Source organism: Psammomys obesus, unplaced genomic scaffold, assembly GCF_907164565.1.
Source record: "Psammomys obesus unplaced genomic scaffold, mPsaObe1.curated_primary_1811, whole genome shotgun sequence".
NCBI classification, from domain to species: Eukaryota; Metazoa; Chordata; class Mammalia; order Rodentia; family Muridae; genus Psammomys; species Psammomys obesus.
The window spans coordinates 13,817,960-13,831,298 of record NW_026585895.1 but is presented as its reverse complement, the minus strand read 5'-3'; the positions used below and the strand labels follow the sequence as shown (position 1 = coordinate 13,831,298).

The 13,339-nt window shown below is 56.5% G+C and overlaps 1 protein-coding gene across 1 annotated transcript in view; it reads left to right on the top strand.

Annotated features, from left to right (window-relative positions):
- The first annotated feature begins 83 nt into the window (after nt 1-83).
- The window catches only part of Gad1 (glutamate decarboxylase 1), a 39,127-nt gene continuing 25,871 nt past the window's right edge, over nt 84-13,339 (top strand). The window contains exons 1-5 of the mRNA XM_055600571.1: nt 84-298; nt 1,749-1,891; nt 5,054-5,116; nt 10,053-10,211; nt 11,375-11,617. Coding sequence (XP_055456546.1) covers nt 1,813-1,891; nt 5,054-5,116; nt 10,053-10,211; nt 11,375-11,617 — 544 coding nt within the window. The 5' untranslated portion in view covers nt 84-298; nt 1,749-1,812. The remainder of the gene's footprint in view (nt 299-1,748; nt 1,892-5,053; nt 5,117-10,052; nt 10,212-11,374; nt 11,618-13,339) is intronic.

Below are 13,339 nucleotides of genomic sequence, written 5' to 3'. Positions count from 1 at the left end.
CTCCCCCGCCGAGCGGGTCCCCGCCTCCCCACCCCGCCCCCGCCCCCCCCCCCCCCGCCCACCGGCCCCCCCTCCCTCTCTCTCTCTCTCTCTCTCTCTCTCTCTCTCTCTCTCTCTCTCTCTCTCTCTCTCTCCCTCCCTCCTCCAGGCTCGCGCGTGCCGGACCGGGGATCGCGCAGGCGAGCAAGCAGCCGGGAGTGACGGCCCGACACGTCCGCCCGGAGCCGAGCCCAGCGGAGCCGGGGGACGCCTCGAGGAGGAAGCGCGGCCGGGTCCAGCCCCGGATCGCTCAGCCGAGGTGGGTAAACGCCGGGCGGCCCGGAGCTGCCCGCCGGCGCCCAGCCTCCCTTCCCCAGCCGGGTCCCCCCAGCCCGCGGCCGCTCAGGCCCTGAGCCCTGGCCCCGCGCGCGCGCCTGTCGCCCCCCTCGCACGGCCCGGGCGCGTCCCGCCGCTCCGCTCGCCGCTGCCCTTCGGCGCCCCAGCCCCGGCGCCCCCGCGGCCCTCCTCGCTCTCGCCACCCCGCTCGGTTTCCTTCCCGAGAACGCACGGGAACCGGAGGGACACCAGAGCCATTCATTCCCTCGCGCCTCGGGGACCGGAGCTCGGGGCTCTCGGAAACGCGCCTGGGGAGCCGAAGGTGCCAGGAGCGCTAACCTGTTACTTCCCCGGCACCCGCCTTCCACCGCCGAGCGGCGAGGGCGCGCGCGGGGACAGATGCCCACGCCGGGGGACCGCGCGCAAAAGGCGGCTGGTGGGCTGCGCTCTGCGGGGTCTTAGATTTACCCGGATTAGGGCTCTCCTCTCTCTCTCTCTTGCTCCCTCTCCCTCTCTTATTCTTTCTCCATCTCTTTCTCTCCCTCCTCTTCCTTGTTGCGCTCTCTTCTCTCCCTCTCTCTGTCCGCGAGCAAACACCAAATAGGGGTGCCGCACACTCCTCTACCCGAGGTCTCTTGTGCCCTGGGCGCAAGTTCACCACCCGGGTAACGTCCTCCTTTCTACCCTCCGCCACCTTCTCTGGCTCAGTGAGACAGACGAACTCTGGGGACGAGGCAGAGGAGAAACAGCGAATGTAGGACGGAGCATGGCCCTGGGTTTGAGCTAGCGAGTGGGACAAGAAACAGATAGGCAAGGCTCCGGCACGCTGCCCTTTGGCTGTCAGGAGTGCAAGGTGACTGGTTCTTAGCATCAAGTCCTGGGGGACAATACAAAAAAAAAAAAAAAAAAAAAAAAAGAACCTCTTTTTCCTCTCACCTTGCCTCACCAAAGTCCCTGTCCTCGGCTCGAGCCACCTTCTTTCCAAGGAAATAGCCAGACACAACAACGGGAACCAGACACCGAACCAGACGTGCCCGCCCCGCGCGCCCTCCCCCCTTCTGCCCGTCCGCCAGGCTGCCGGGAGCCCAATGGGGCTTGTCTCAGCTCGGCTGGAATTTGCCTGAGGAGTGCTCCCTAGTGCTCCCAGCCCTGTCCTCGCCCCAACCCTCGCGCCCTGCACGCGCCTCCGGCGCCCCTCAGCTATCAGCCTCCCTCGGGGAGCCCCGTTGCGCCTTCTGACTTGAGAGGCGCCCGGGGCTACTGTGCCTGCGCCCTGGTCCCCGAGCTGGCGAGCGCCTCCCCACCCCCTCCCACCGACCGCGCACCAGGACCCAGCTCGCTGCCCTTGGTCTCCCTTCCGTCTCCCAGACCTCTGCGCCCCGGCTCGCAGGGCCCAGGAGCCCCCCTGGCACAGCTCTCCCTTCTGTTTGCAGCCTGTGCCTGCGCCCAAGCCGCAGAGGACCCCTGAACTGGAGCGACCCCAGGAGCACCGGGCTGATGGCATCCTCCGCCCCTTCGTCCGCAGCCTCCTCGAACGCGGGAGCGGATCCTAATAGTACCAACCTGCGCCCCACAAGTAGGTCCTGCCCTAGTTTCCTATTCAGTGGGCTGCAGCGGGGGTGGGGCGCTGGGACTGCGGGACGCTGCGCGCTCGCAGCGCCGGAGGAGAGCGCGGAGGTGATGGAGGCTGGGGAAGCAGCGGGGCCCCAGCCAGGGTTCCTGCTTAGAGGTCATTTGGCTGCCCGGGACCCGAGGTTGCCCTCCGGGACAGCGAAGAGAGGGCGCCTCGCCGGGGCCCCGCCAGACCGATCCCTGGGGCTCCGGCGGCGGGTGGAGGCGCGCGGGGCGCTGTGTTGTTGTTGTTGTTGTGTTTTTGTCTGACGGGACAACAGGGGTCAGAGCAGGGGGGCGGTGTGAGGAGCCCGGAGTCCCCGCGGGAACAGTTTTCCAGCTCTGGGTTTGAGCTCAGGCCTGACCTACCCCCCCCTCCCCTCCCCCGCCCCCAGGCGCTGTACTCCCAGTCCATAATCAGGGGAAATTTCGACGTTAATTGCAGCTTTTAGAAAACTCCGGGTCCCTAATTGCTCCAAATTTGCGTCTAGCTATTGACGAGCGAGGGCGAAGCCAGGGGCGTGAGAGGTGCACGAAACTGCTTGAGATTCAATTAATTACATCTTAGAGACAAAAAGGGGCGAGGGAGGTGGCAAGATGTGCGGGACTAGCTAGGGGGAGAAACGGCTCGCCAGGCGTGAGGCGGAAGCGGCCCTCTGCCTCTTCCTGGTCGAGGACCTGTCAGCAGGTGACAAGTCTTGGAGAGAACAGGGAAACCAGAGAAGGGGGCCGTCTACGCTTCTCCACCCAGGCTGTCTCGAATTCAGATTGGCTTTCCAACCCGACCCAGAAGGCTGGAGACCAGGAATTTGTTTGTCTTTTTTTTTTTTTTCTTCATGTTGGGGTGAAGTCTCTCCCCACCCCTTCCCCCCCCCAAAAAAAAAAAAATCTATGGGCTCCAGACAGCTCCAGCTCCAGCCCCAGCATCTCTCCAGAGGAGGAGCTGGCGGAGATCAGCATGGTCCAGTGCGCCTAGGGCTGCGTGTTTATGGCACTAACTGTAATCCCGTGAAAACGATTGTTTCCATCAACGCCAGGGCCAGGGACCCGGCAGGAAAGCCCTCCTTCGGTTTCTTGGTGCAGACTCCGAGGCGGGGGGGGGGGGCCCTAAGTCCTCGGGCTACCTCGCAGTCCCCTTAGCAGGCCCCCTCTTCCAGCACGCAGGCAGGAGACAATTATCCGCACAACAAAGCCGGGCTCGGGAGAGTCGTCCGAGCTGCCGGCGGCACGTGAGCCAGGCCAGGCCCCGGCGGCGGGGCCTGCGGTGGGAGCTGGCCCAGCAGCGCTCGAGGCCTGGGCCCCTTTTGTCTGTAGATCAGACCTGGGTAGATTTCTCCCCCCATACCCCCATTTCACTCCAATCGTTATCTTCCAACACAGCCCGTTGGCCCCTCTCCAGCAAGGTTGGGCCCCTCCCCACAGGCACCCCCACATCCTGCCAGATCACTCCAGTCCTCACCCTCCAGCCTCCGCCCGAGGCCGAGGCTACGGTCTGAGTCTACCCTGGCGTGGAACCCACCTAAAGGCAGGCCCGAGAGCTAAGGACCCCACCCTGCTCCCGCCCTGGGAGCACCTACCCTTCCCTGGAGAGCCCGGGAGAGCGGGTCCCTCGCTGTCCACTTTCCACCCTTCTCGGAGGACACACCCCCGCCCGCCCAGCCTGCTGGGGGTCCCGGCCCCTCCAGGGTCTCCGGGAGGCTTCCTGCCTGCTCCCGTGCACACCCTACACACCGTAACCCAGCACCCCACCCCCACCCCCGCGGGCTGTCGGAAAAGGTGTTCTCAACTCCACCCACCACAAAGGGGCCCTCGCCCCATCTCTCCTCCTCCTCGCTTGGGGGCGCGGGCGCCTGGGTGTTTCTGAACCGCCAGCCTCGGGCCAAGTGACCTTGGGGAAACTCTAGCCTCTCTGAGCCGGAATGCTTCTGTCACCTGAGTCTTGGAGCTGAGCTCCTGCGTGGTGGTTCGCGGGTCCTTTCGGGGATGAGCTGAAATGGTGTTTAAAGAGAAAGCCCAGACACGGGGTGGAGGCCGAGCTTTAAGGCTTCGGACACTGTGGTTAGGGTGCCGCTGTCGCACCGATCTCCCGTCGGTCAGTGGAATCCCATCCCATCTCACGACGTCTGGCCGTTTCTTCTCGCCTCTGGGGTTCTGTTGAGCCTGGGGTTTAATGGTTGTCACTGGGCTCAGCGCACCGCCCGAGGAGCGGGCCGGGCTGAGTGGGGGATGGGAGGCGCCTCGCTTGGAAGGGACTCGGAGGGGATTTCTTCCCGGGCCCACCCCACGAGTCTAGAGGAAGGCTCCTGGGGACCGCAAGTAGGCCGCCTCTTTGCCGTCTCTGCTGGGGGTTAACGCGGAAGAGCGGTGGACCAGAGCGCCCTGAGAATGGCCTGGTTTAAAAAAATAATAATAATAAAAATAAAAAGGGCAAAGTCCTGGCGCGGGTGGTTCAGACCCGGAGGAAAGGTGCCTGCATCGGCCTGCTTCAGACTTGAGGGTCCGGAAGGAAGGGTTAATTAGGAGGAGGTTGCGGAGGGGGTGGGGCGGGGAGGGTGGGCTGGGGACAGGAAGGCTGGCGCACCATTGTCTCCTCTCCTCCCCAGCACGACCGGGGCAGCCATGCGAGTCCGATCATCTAGTCAAATACTATTTTTCACCCAATTAATTCCTGAACTCTTCCGCGACCCCATTTCATGCCAGTTTATTTTAAGCTGCCACTCGGCTGGAGACCCGCCAAGAAATGATGAGACGTTTGGGTCCCAGGTGCCTCTATGTTCCCTATCTGAGCGCCTGCCCGAGGCCTGGGGCCTGGGCCTGGGCCTGGGCCTGGCGTTTGGGCGCCAAGGCCTGCTGGATCTTTGTGCGTGGGGTTAGCCTTTGCCCCGGCAGAGACCGCCTGGGAGCGGGGTCCGCGGCTGTGAGTTCAGTACCCGAAGTCAACCTCAGGCAGCAAGACTCTCGGGACTCAAGATGCAGGTCGCCGCCGGCTCCTTCCCGGGCAGAGCTCTTCGCATGGCCCTCCCGGGGAGGACCCCCGACCGCCCTCGCGGGAACCTTTGCCCCCTGGTCGTTTCCCCGGTGGTCTGAACCCTCACTAACACCCCCACCCCCGTCTCTCTGCTCTTAGCGTATGACACTTGGTGTGGCGTAGCCCATGGATGCACCCGAAAACTGGGCCTGAAGATCTGCGGTGAGTGGACGGGCCCTCGGGGGCGGGACGGCAAACGTGCCAGTGGGTTTGGAGGCGCGTCCGGCATCCGGAGGGCCACCCTGCCCCGTGGGTCCGGTGTTCGGGCTACTTTCCGGTCGCCGCGCCCAGCGGAGGCGGGCCCTCGGAGACCTCGGCCCTACGGGGTCCTCTCCTGGGTGCGGGGACGCGTTCTCCCAGCGTGGCCTAGGACGCTGGGCAACAGCACCCCCAAGCGGCAGCCAGGGCGACCTCGTTGGCGCCGGGCTGCTCGGACTAGCGCGTTCCAGCCCCCGGATCTGTCAAATCTCATCGAAATAGCGACCCAGTTTGGTTTTCCCCGCGAGCAGGGCAAAGGCGCGGTACCCATCAAGGCCGTGACCGACCCTTCGTGGTCGCCCATCCCATCCCCATTCCCCGATTGAAAGTGGCTTCCGCAGCCTGAGGGGTTTGCACCTAATTGTCACCGCAATTGAGATTTCGTTCTTGGGGGCTTTGAGGGAGGGCACGAAAGAAAAAGGGTTGCCTGAAGCCCTGGGTGGCCGGGAGGTGCAGGCAGGCGGGCTAAGATGGTTTGCCCTGAAGGTCTTGGACGGCAGCGGAAAGAAGGGAAAGGGGGGTGAGGGTGCGGGAGGGGAGCTGAAAGAGGGTGGGGGGAGAGTGTTGGGGGGGTGTTGTCCGGCTCGATTTGCCAGCAAAGAAGGAAAACAGGTCGGAGAGCAAGAGGGGAAAAGGAACGAACGAGAGGGAGGGGCTGAAATGAAAACGCCCAAGGGATGCAATTTATTTTTTAAAAAAGAAGAAAAAAAGGGGGGGGGGGAGAGATTTGTTCGAAGAGACACAGCTGAGTGGCTCCGGCTGAACAATGAGGAGTTGGCCTTCCTGACTACATTTCACTGTCTAAAATTCTCTAGCCTTATCGGGCCAGAAAATACGGGTGTCCCCGGGCAGGGGGCGGAGAGGAGGGGGGAAGATTAACGAGGGTCTTATTAAAGAGTCATCCGTCAGCTGCTGCGCGCGAGATAGCGGCCGAGCGGGGCGGGCGCGGGGCTCAGAGCCCGCCCCAGTCCGGGGAGGCGCAGGGGGCCCCGAGGGAAATGGGTGCTGCTGACGCCTGACCTTCCCACCCTCCTCCCATCTCCCCCCAAACCCCTGGTCCCTGGGCTGTGGGAATCAGTGGGGAGAGCGGTGATTAGGGGGTTTGGGAAATCGTGTTTGGCCGCGCAAGCGTCCTCCTCGCTTCTCTGGGGCTCCGGATCCGGGAATCCAGCCTTTACGGTGGCGAAGACCTAGCGCGTTTCCTCAGATGCGAGACTTAGCGCATTTTCAGGAAACTGTTAGCCCTGTGGCCACACGACCCAGCCCCCCAGAGCTCAAAACTGGTGGGCAACACCGGAAGCGCTCTCTATGCTGGTCCCTTTGACAGCTCCGAGCTTTGTTCTATTAATAGCCCCTTCCCACTCCCACCCAGCCATTCCTGGCTTAATGGTCCGTTTCCTGCCTGGTCCCTTTTGCTGCCAGTGGCTCTGGCCTTCTGCTGCTGTCATTGTCCTGCAGCCCTGCAACCCGGTAACAAGCAGAATAGAAGGACCCTGGGGTCTGCCTGGGCCAAGGGATACTGAGGACAGGGACAGGTTCCAGATGAAGGCCACTTTTCTCAGGGGCTCCCTGCGGGAGTGAGGGTGTGAAGGCACAGTCCTCATCCTGCCTCCTGCTGGTCTTGCTACTACTGGTCCTCAGAAGAGAATGTCCAGATGCTCTTTTTGGAGACAAGACCTGATATCCTGAAAGGGAAAGAGGCCAGGATAAAGTTAGGGCTTCGTTGAGACCAGAGTTGGGGCTCTAAGTTGTCATTACATTTTCCACTTCCTCTGACAACCACTGCCATAAGGCATTGGTGTGGGAGTGGGGGCTATTAACCTTAAAGAGATTCCTTCCTGTTTAAAGAAAGAAAGAAGGAAGGAAGGAAGGAAGGAAAGAAAGAAAGAAAGAAAGAAAGAAAGAAAGAAAGAAAGAAAGAAAGAAAGACACAACCTGAGAGACAGGAAGGCTTAGTACTGTTGGAAAATTACCCTTCCCTAAAATCATTTTCACCTTCTTGACCTAACAACCTAACAAGATTGGCTTGACAGCCAAGGACCCAATTAGAATCTTTCTACCTTGGAATTTATCACCCTGGGACCATCCCCTAAGCATCTGCATGTCTTGCTTTGACTCAGCTCTCAGCCATCCCCCTACCCGGCTTCTTCTAACCCCCGGGGAGTGAAGCTGCAAGGATGGCCATGGGTAGCACTATTATGCTCTGAGCTCTAGAGGCAGAATCCCCTGGGAGAGCAATCGGATGGAAGAAACCCAGGGTTCTGCCAAGATCTGGAGAGTGGCTGTAGGCGTGGGGGCATGACCTAGATAGAAGTGGCAAGCATGTGGAAGCGCTGGGCTCTGCCAGCTCTCCAGTGTGTCCTTGGTCCTCCATCATTTACCTCTGTAGAGGCCCAGCACTCGCTGCTCATATAGGCCCCCCACACATACGTCTAAGTTTCTAATCAGTCGCCTAATTTCAAGAGAGTGATACCTCAGGCATGCCCTATCTCTGGTTTCTTGTTGTAGGCTATCTGTTAATATGCTGTATGCCCATAAAGAGAAAAAGGACGCCCCTTTCCCAGACTGGCTTTGGTGCCAGGCTTCAGCATCCCTGTGCCCAGTGACCATGTGTCTTTATGCCATACCTAGCTTGGAGCTTCACTTGCCAACTGTCTGGAGTCAAGGTGCTTTCTGGTTCCACACAGCTCAGTGGGGCCCCTGCCTTTGAGTTGGGGAACGGGAATGAGGAACACCCACTAGTCCGGAGGGGAAGTCCTCTTAGGATGCTGAGCATCTTCCTTTGAGGTGGGTGGCTGGCCGACTATGACTTGAACCCACACAGCTTCAAGCTCTCTCTCTCCTGGGAGTTACTCACAGGCCAATGCTAAATGCTGGTGGCTGGGGAGCAGAGCAAGAGAGAATACAGAGAAGTTTCAGGTACCCCCTAGCCAGGACCTCTTGCTAGTCAGACTCTTGTTAAAGCTTTCACCTAGCATCCTCCACTTCATCATTCTTGGAGAAGCAAATAGCTCCTTGCAGGGCCTCTCTGAGCCAAGAGGAGCTTGGATCATTTTAAAGGATCTCAATATTAAAAGACAACAACAACAACATTTCCCAGAGTAAAGTGAAAGAAACAAGACTGTATAGGAAACATTCACTTCAGTAATCCCTAGCTTTGAGGAGGGGAAGGTTAACATGATTATCCCAGCGCTTTAAACACAATTTGCGACGCAGTGTGACTGTGCTCCATGAAAAATAAAACTGGGATCCAGAGAAAATCCTGATTCCTGCGTTACAGAAAAGGTGGCCCCAACTGGGATGCAGATCTAAAGCAGTGTCTCTCTATCTTATCAAGACACCTCTGGGTGAGCCTGTGTGAAAACCGTCTGGGCGGGGCATATCTAAAGCCGAATCTGAGGTCCTCCTAGGCCTCTGGCTTCCAAAGGGGGTAAGATGTAGAATTTCTCAGGAATGAGCCAGAGCCTGGGCAAATGGTAGAGGTGCCAGGGTAGGCCTCAGATGGACAGGACCACCTTCATTGGGCAGCATGGATTTGGTTTCTTCAGGCAGACATACTCTATCCATTGTTCTGAACAAAGAGCACAGTACCACGGGCCAGGACACTATCTTCCTCTAGCAAATTAGTGCTGCCTCCCGGCTCTAGAGTTCAGATCACTGTGATGTCTCAAGGATCTTGGTTTCTACAAAGACAGCTTTGGGGTCACCAAGAAAAATTGTGTTCTCCTCTCTTAACTAGGCTGCCTTTGGGCCTAGGAGTGAGGCTGTTGGAGAAGGTAATGCTGAGGAAAAAGTGGGGCACAGGATCAGGGAAGGGGAGCATGATCCAAGTTAAGTTGAACCCTACTTCCTGGAGCGCCACTAGGGGTGTTTGCACTATACAGCATGGGTAAAAGAGATTTCTCCTCCTTCTAGGGGGTAGCTGATAAAGGGCAGTGAAGCCCAACCTGAGCTCAGAGTTCATTTCAGTGTGCTTCTTGAAGAGCTTTAACGGGAGGTGGCCAGCTGCCAGACAAGCTTCTGGATGATGGGAGATTGGTCTCACCTCGTCTGTCTCATTCTAAGTGAATAACAAACAGCTCTTCTGCAAGTGCTCCTTAAGTGCTTAGAGCTGAGTCCATGTTGAAGCCAGGAGATGTGGAGGCTTTCTTGTCTTTTTCTCCAACGCTTTTATCGGTGGAGAAGGACAGTTCAGGAAAAGCTGTGCTGCATATTTGAGCCAAACAATATTATAGCTGTGATGTTTTTACCTGGTGCCAGAAAAAGACACATTCCTTAACTTTCAGGACTGTGTCTTTCCTCCCTTTGCTGCGCTCATCCTCCTACCGCCTCATCCGGCTCCTTCTGTTGTCCTCACTCCCTTCTCTTTGCTGTCTTCCCTTCCCCTTGGCTTCCCCCCCACTGTCCTCTCCCTTTTCCCTTCTGTTGGTTTTCACCCTCCTCCCTCTTCTGTCCTCATCCCTCTGCTTCAACAGCACACCAACCCAGTGCTGGCAGCATCCGCTCTGGGTCCCCCATCCAAACCCCATCCTGGAGCGGTTTACTGGAGTGGAAGCTGTCCAGTCAACTTAATTCTGAGTTTGCTGTCACGTTCAGAGAGGAGACGGAGCTCACTTGCTGCTCTCCTCTCTTGCATGACTGGGCCGGTGCCACTGACGACGATTGACACAGCCTCCCCCCTTCCCTGCCCCCAAGGCAAGCAGTTCAGAGTCACCGCAAATAAAGCACAGACTCTCAGTGGCTTCTCTTCTCAGCAGAAGTGAGAGCCGAGCCGGATGGGGCAGCTGGCCTGGTGGCTGAGTAGTTCCGAGATTGTCTGACCCAGCTTCTTTCACTCTAGGCTTCTTGCAAAGGACCAACAGCCTGGAAGAGAAGAGCCGTCTAGTGAGCGCCTTCAGGGAGAGGCAGTCCTCCAAGAACCTGCTGTCCTGTGAAAACAGCGACTCTGGTGCTCGCTTCAGGCGCACAGAGACCGACTTCTCCAACCTCTTTGCTCAAGGTGGTCCCTCCCCTGGTCCCACCCAGCCCAGCCCGTTGGTCTTGATTTTTTTTTTTTCCTCCTGAAATGTTACTTCTTTCTCCAAGAGATGCCGTTACTATTTGCAAACCCTCATGAAACTGCTTTTCTGATGTTTGCATGGAACAGACTCCTGCCTTCCCTCCTGCTCAGGTCCCTGTTGTTTCAGAAGGTAGATTCGGGACAGGGGTGTCTGCAAATCAAGACACGCTCAGAGACAAACAGGGACTCACGGAATCTCAGCATCTAAAGGAATCTTACGATCAGAAAAATTGAATGTTTCTCTTATTAGCATTTATCCTCCAAGATTACCACCCACAAACCCCAAACCCCCAGCCTGCTCACAGAGAAGCTGTATATCTGGGCCTGGTGGCTAAAGATGGGAGACTCATTGCCCTTTGAAGATCCTCCGCTAGTTCCCGCTAGCTCTGCAGTGCAGACCTTGGGAGGTGCTTTCCCAGGCTCTCCTGAGTGGCTTATAGGTCCTTTCCCCATAGCTCTCACAAAACCACAGTTTCATTAAAATGCCATAAACAGTCACAGCCTACTCTTGTATTATCCCGGAAACTTCGCTCAAGGGCTCCTGACATCTCTTCTCCTTCCTGCTCACCCCCTTTTCTAATTCTTCTCTACAGAGCCTAGAGCCCAAGTCACCTCCATACACCTAAAAATAATCTAAGCCCCCAAGGATGAAGTCAATAGAAAGATAGGGGTCCCCTTTGTCACCTTCTGGAGCCTATACCCACAGCAGCCCCACCCTGTGCCATCCACAGATCAAGCAAATCATAAACACCAAGCCGCCAGACGCACAGGGACACCTGGTCCCCGGTAGGCCGTGCTTCACATCGTGTTCCTCCCAGGTGTCCATTCAGCAAATGGACAGCTGCCAGGGTCAGCTGCTCCAGGTTTCTCCCAGCGCTCCACTCCTCCCTTATATGAGCAGGCCTGACTACCAGGAAGTGTGTGAAGCCCTAGGGATGCATCAAACGTCCGTGAGCGAGCGTGCACCCTCCCAGGGCTGACGGTCCAAATCCCAGTGCAGAGCCACATTCTGGAAAGCACTGAGCCGCTCCGGAGGCCCGACCCAGGAAACCCAGGAAAGAGGGAGATTGGTAATCACTCTTTGGCTTCCCCTCTCTGCTTAGATCTGCTCCCAGCTAAGAATGGGGAGGAGCAAACTGTGCAGTTCCTGCTGGAGGTGGTGGACATACTTCTCAACTATGTCCGCAAGACGTTTGATCGCTCCACCAAGGTGCTGGACTTCCACCACCCACACCAGTTGCTGGAAGGCATGGAGGGCTTTAACCTGGAGCTGTCGGACCACCCCGAGTCTCTAGAGCAGATCCTGGTTGACTGTAGAGACACCCTGAAGTACGGGGTCCGGACAGGTAAGAGACGGGTTGACCCTTCACCTTACCTAGCTGGTTGGGAACATAAGCACCTCATACTGAAGAGGCCCCATCCTGGTGAGTGAAGAAACCAGCTTCTCAGTGACCACGAGGTCACCCTGGGCCACAATGTCAGGAGCAGGCCTGGCAAAAGCTCATCGTTTCTTTTAAAACTAAAAAAGGTACAGATAGATGGTGATAGTTTGTTTGTTTTAGTTAGATAGATAGTTTGTTTTAGCTGTTCATAACCTGAACAGAGCAGAGTGACCCATCCCTTTGTCTTTTCTTAGGTCTGTCTCATTCCTTTTCATTCTGGAGAATCCTACCTCCTTCACCTGTCACTTGCACTGAGGAACTGGCCTATTTCCCTGTCTTCTGGAGTCCTCTTCTAAGGCTTGTTACTACAAGCTATCATAATGGGGATTTATTCTTTGACAGCTTGAGAGGCTGAGCCTTCAAAATCAAGGTGTCAACCTGGCCATGCTTTCTTTGAAGGCTCTCGGAGAAGACCAAGCCTTGCTGTGTGGTTTCTTATGCTTGTGGGCATTTTTCTTGGCACTTCTTAGCTTGTAGATATTCACTTAAGCCTCTGCCTTTCCCTCTTCCCTGTAAATGTTTGTCCATACTTCTCTTCACGAAAGGACAACCCCCTCCTTTGGATTAAGGACTATCTCTGATCCAGAATGACCTTGGCAAACTTGTTTTTATTTGCAAAGACCCTATTGCCAAGTAGAGTCATAGTCACAGGAACAAGAGTGAGACCTGAGTTCATCTTTTTGAAGAATGCAGTTCAATCTAGAACACCCTCTCTCTCTCTCTCTCTCTCTCTCTCTCTTTCTCTCTCTCTGTGTATGTGTGTGTGTCCCTCTCATCTCTCTCCTCTTATATTGTATTCCAAATGAGTCACCAAGACCTAGTTCCCCCTTAGAGGCTGGCCTCTCTCCCCCTCTTCCTCAAGTCCACACTAATCAGCAATCCTGGCTCAAGTGGCTATTCTTCAATCGCCCCAAGTTCAAAAATGTTTTAAACCTCCGTCTGAGCTATTTCTTAGCTCCAAAATAAAGAACAGTTTCTTTGCCTGGTTGGCTTTACTGGGCCTTTAGGCAGACAGGTCTTTGGGGATTGGGGGTCTTTGGCACAGTTGCCATCACAGGTGGGAAGCTCCAGGGCAAGGAACGGCATGTCATTGTTCTTTCTCTGTCTGTCTTCATTTCCCATCACCATCTAAACCCCTAGAGGAGAGACTGAAGATGAAGACGAGGGAGACTGGTGGCATCAAAGTAAGGTGGTGGATGTCAGAAACAGACTGTTCTAATGACCTAATGAGGTTAACCAAAGAAGCTTTTAAGTAAGGGATTCCAAGTAGCCATTGAGGTCAGCCAACACCATTGGCCCCAGTATAGTTTCATTTTTTAAATCACTGGATAGAGCAGACTCACTCACGAGCACAAAGCCTATGTTGTTTGTGAAAGAAAGCACTCATCAGCTCAGCTCCACCACCACCCGACTGGTCTGATGGCTAAAGTGTTGCTGGGTTGGCTGAAAAGGGAAGCGAATTCCCTGTGTTTCAGCTTGACTTGCTTTGGCCAATGTTTTGGGTCTCATCACTTTGTTCTATACCCTCTCTCTGCATTAGGAGCTCCATCTGTCTGTCTGTCTGTCTGTGTATCTATCTATCTATCTATCTATCTATCTATCTATCTATCTATCTATCTATCTATC